Source organism: Pinus tabuliformis, chromosome 8 (assembly GCF_031772625.1).
Source record: "Pinus tabuliformis cultivar Carrire ecotype Pingquan chromosome 8, CPIR1, whole genome shotgun sequence".
NCBI lineage: Eukaryota > Viridiplantae > Streptophyta > Pinopsida > Pinales > Pinaceae > Pinus > Pinus tabuliformis.
This window is the reverse complement of record NC_142294.1, coordinates 1982475284-1982478623: the sequence shown is the minus strand read 5'-3', so window position 1 is coordinate 1982478623 and position 3340 is coordinate 1982475284. Positions and strand designations below refer to the sequence as shown.

Genomic DNA, 3340 nt, shown 5'->3' with positions numbered 1-3340 from the left:
CCACTGGTTGATGCTACTCTTTATCATTAGATCATTGCCAGTTTGCTATATTTAACTCACAACCTACCATATCTCTCTTTTGCAGTCAGTATGGTTTCTCGATTCATGCAACAACCTCGTGAAAGTCATTGGCAGGTAGCCAAGAGAATTTTGCGATATTTATAGGGGACATTGAATTATGGTGTATTTTATTCGAGTAATGCTACAATTTTACTCTCTGGTTATACAGATTTTGATTGGGAAGGTGACAATTCTGATCGACGGTCAACTACTGGTTACATATTTCAACTTGGTTCAAGTCCGATCTCTTGGTCCAGTAAGAAGATAAAGACTCTTTCTTTATCTTCATGTGAAGCAGAGTATAAAGCAGCCAAAGAAGCAGCTAAAGAAGTTATTTGGTTACGACATGTTCTTACCAAGCTTGGTCTGGTTCCGAAATCATCCACTACCTTGAAATGTGACAATCAAGGTGCAATTAACCTTGCTTATAATCCGGTATATCACTCCAAGACGAAGCATCTCGAACTTGATGCTCATTATATTCGAGGTCTTGTCACTGATGATATTCTTTCTCTTGAGTATTGTCCTGTCAAGTAGCAGGTAGCCGATATCTTCATCAAATCCTTGATAGAAGCGAAGTATGTGCATCTTCATTCTTTTCTTAGGATTGGGAAGTTGTCATGAGGGGGGGTAGTAATGACTCCTTCCTTCCTTAGTGTTAGGATGGGCCCTTCTCCCAACCATTATTAAAGGGGGGTCTTGGAATATATTATATTCCTTGGAAGGTAATAACATCTTTGTATTATGTCGGAAGTTGTCCACAATCTTATGTAAAAGAGTAATACATTATATCCCATATTTATTATTGCATAGTATACTTTTGTATCCATTTTTTGTATAAAGAGGTGTTATATTGGAAAATTATATTATCCCACATTTAATATGTGAGATTAATTCCTCCACATCTTTGGGTATATAATAGGGTCAAGGAAGCCTCTTAATATATATACCATCTTGTGATATCATCACATCTTATCCTGTGCTCACAACATACTGCCATTTGTATCGGGTTATTTGTAGTTCCTCTCTTTGTGTGATTGTAGGAGATTTCTAGAGATAATATAAGACAACCTTCCCATGGATGTAACCCAATTGGGTGAACCATGTATATCTATTATATTATTTTTCCTTTTTCTCTTTCCATTATTATTTATATGTTGACATATTGTTGGTTTCTTATATAGATAACTACTTTAGTAGATCTAATATTCTAACATTTATTAGGTGCGCACTTCAAGATGTTTACGGACCATTCTGTGCTGAAGTAGTTGGTGAAAAAGCCTATGGTGGGGGAGAAGATTTGCAGGTGGCTCTTGCTATTCCAAGATTATGATTTTGGAGTTATAGTCAATCCAGAATGATTGAACGTTGGGTCGGACCATCTGTCCAAAATTGAGAATGGTGAAGAACCAACGAACATTGAGGAAGGATTGCCTGATGTGAAACTCTTTGCAGTAAGGGTTGTTGATGGTCATTTTGTGATATCATTTACGTTTTGTCTACTAGAGAAACCCCTATAGGGTATAAAACTCAACAGAAGAAAGAACTCGTAGTCAGAGCGATGAATTTTTCTCTGATTGTTGGACATTTGTATAAAATGGGTCCCGATGAGATATTGCGAAGATATGTCCTTGAGCGTGAAAGACATAGTATTTTGGCAGAAGCACATGGTGGTGTCGTGGGAGGACACTATGCAAGAAATGCCACTGCGCAGAATATTTTAAGAGAAGGACTATGGTGGCCCACGGTGCACAAGGATTCCAAGGAATATTGTAGTACTTGTGATGTCTACCAGAGGACCGGAAGACCGTCAAGAAGGGACGAATTATCGTTGAATCAAAAAATCACCTTGAAGGCTTTTGATAAATGGGAAATTTACTTTGTTGAGATGATCAATCTACCGGGAAATAAGGCTGTTGCGCGACACCGTATTATTATGATGGATTATCTGACTAGGCGGGCTGAAGCACAACTGGTAAAGGATTACAACGCAGACACTGCTACGCACTTCATATTTGAGTATATCTTGTCAATATTTGGGTGTCAAAAGATCTTGATGAGCGACCAAGGATCACACTTCCTACACAACACAATTGAAGCATTGATGAAGGAATTCTGGGTACATCATCAGAAGAGAATGCCTTATCATCCTCAGGCGAACCACACAGTTGAGGCTTTAAACAAAATTTTGGAGAACACTCTAACTAAAGTATGCAATGCCAATAGAAATGGTTGGGATGTGCTGATACCAAAAATTTTATGGGCATAGAGGACTACCTACAAGAAGTTGACGAGACAAACTCCGTTAGATTGGTTTATGGATAGGAAGTCATAATGCCTATGGAATACATAGTACTGAGTCTTAGAATTGCCACAATCACAGACATGGCAGACAACAACATTATGGAGGAGAGATTGGAACAACTATTGGTACTTGAGGAAGGTCGCTTTATTGCAGGATTTCATCAACAAGTATAGAAAGTCAGGGAAAAGGCCTGGCACAATCGACATATTAAGAAGAAAACTTTCAAGAATGGAGACTTGGTTCTGTTATACAATAGTAAGTTTGCAAAGTTCCCAGGAAAATTCAAAATGCATTGGTGAAGACCATACATTGTCAAGGATATCTTAGATGGTAGCTTGGTTCAGTTCGCACGGCTGAATGGAGAATTCTTTCCTGGGTGAGTAAATCATAGTAGGTTGAAACTCTACAGGGATGATTTTGTCCTTGGGACTGTACAATGACTATATGAATAGAGAAAAGTCTTAATGCTATAGGTAGTTTGAAGGAAGCACTAGACATTAAACTACTCTGCCACAGAAGGATTTCATTAAAGAGGAAGTGTTGTGCGGTATTCAGGTAGATGGCGCCGATAGAGGAAGTTGGACGAAGAAGGATTAACCATGCTGTAGGGAAGGGTCTGATGCATTTATGTTGGCTTAGTGGGTCCTGACCTAGGTTCAGAGTTATTTTTTCCAAACAAATCCCTACACTACTGGCCCTTTCGGCATCAATCCGCGGAACGCAGATTGAAGTCTCACCCGAAGTAGTATGGGGGGATGTTGGAACCAAGTTTCCTCACCCAGAGATTAGTGTAATGTCGTTTTATGCCCTAAACCTACCCTCACACAGATCGATAAGCCTTTAGGGATTATCGATATAATTCTCTTAATTAGCTTCTATATCTCCGTGAAGGTCTATGACTGTCTTTCGTGGACCCTGAATAGGCAGATCAACTACTTACACTTATCCAAGATTACTCTTAACCCCAGAATTACT

General features: G+C 39.0%; 1 protein-coding gene across 1 annotated transcript; it reads left to right on the top strand.

The window, feature by feature from the left end:
* Positions 1-1657: 1657 nt before the first annotated feature.
* LOC149244394 (uncharacterized) lies at positions 1658-2329 on the top strand. Its single transcript, XM_089371533.1, has one exon. The coding sequence runs from the start codon at positions 1658-1660 to the stop codon at positions 2327-2329; it is 672 nt and encodes a 223-aa protein (XP_089227659.1).
* The last annotated feature ends 1011 nt before the right edge of the window (positions 2330-3340 follow it).

What these genes read in the sequence shown, in the direction of transcription:
- LOC149244394 (XM_089371533.1), top strand. Translation starts at nt 1,658, where the DNA reads ATGGGTCCCGATGAGATATTGCGAAGATATGTCCTTGAGCGTGAAAGA.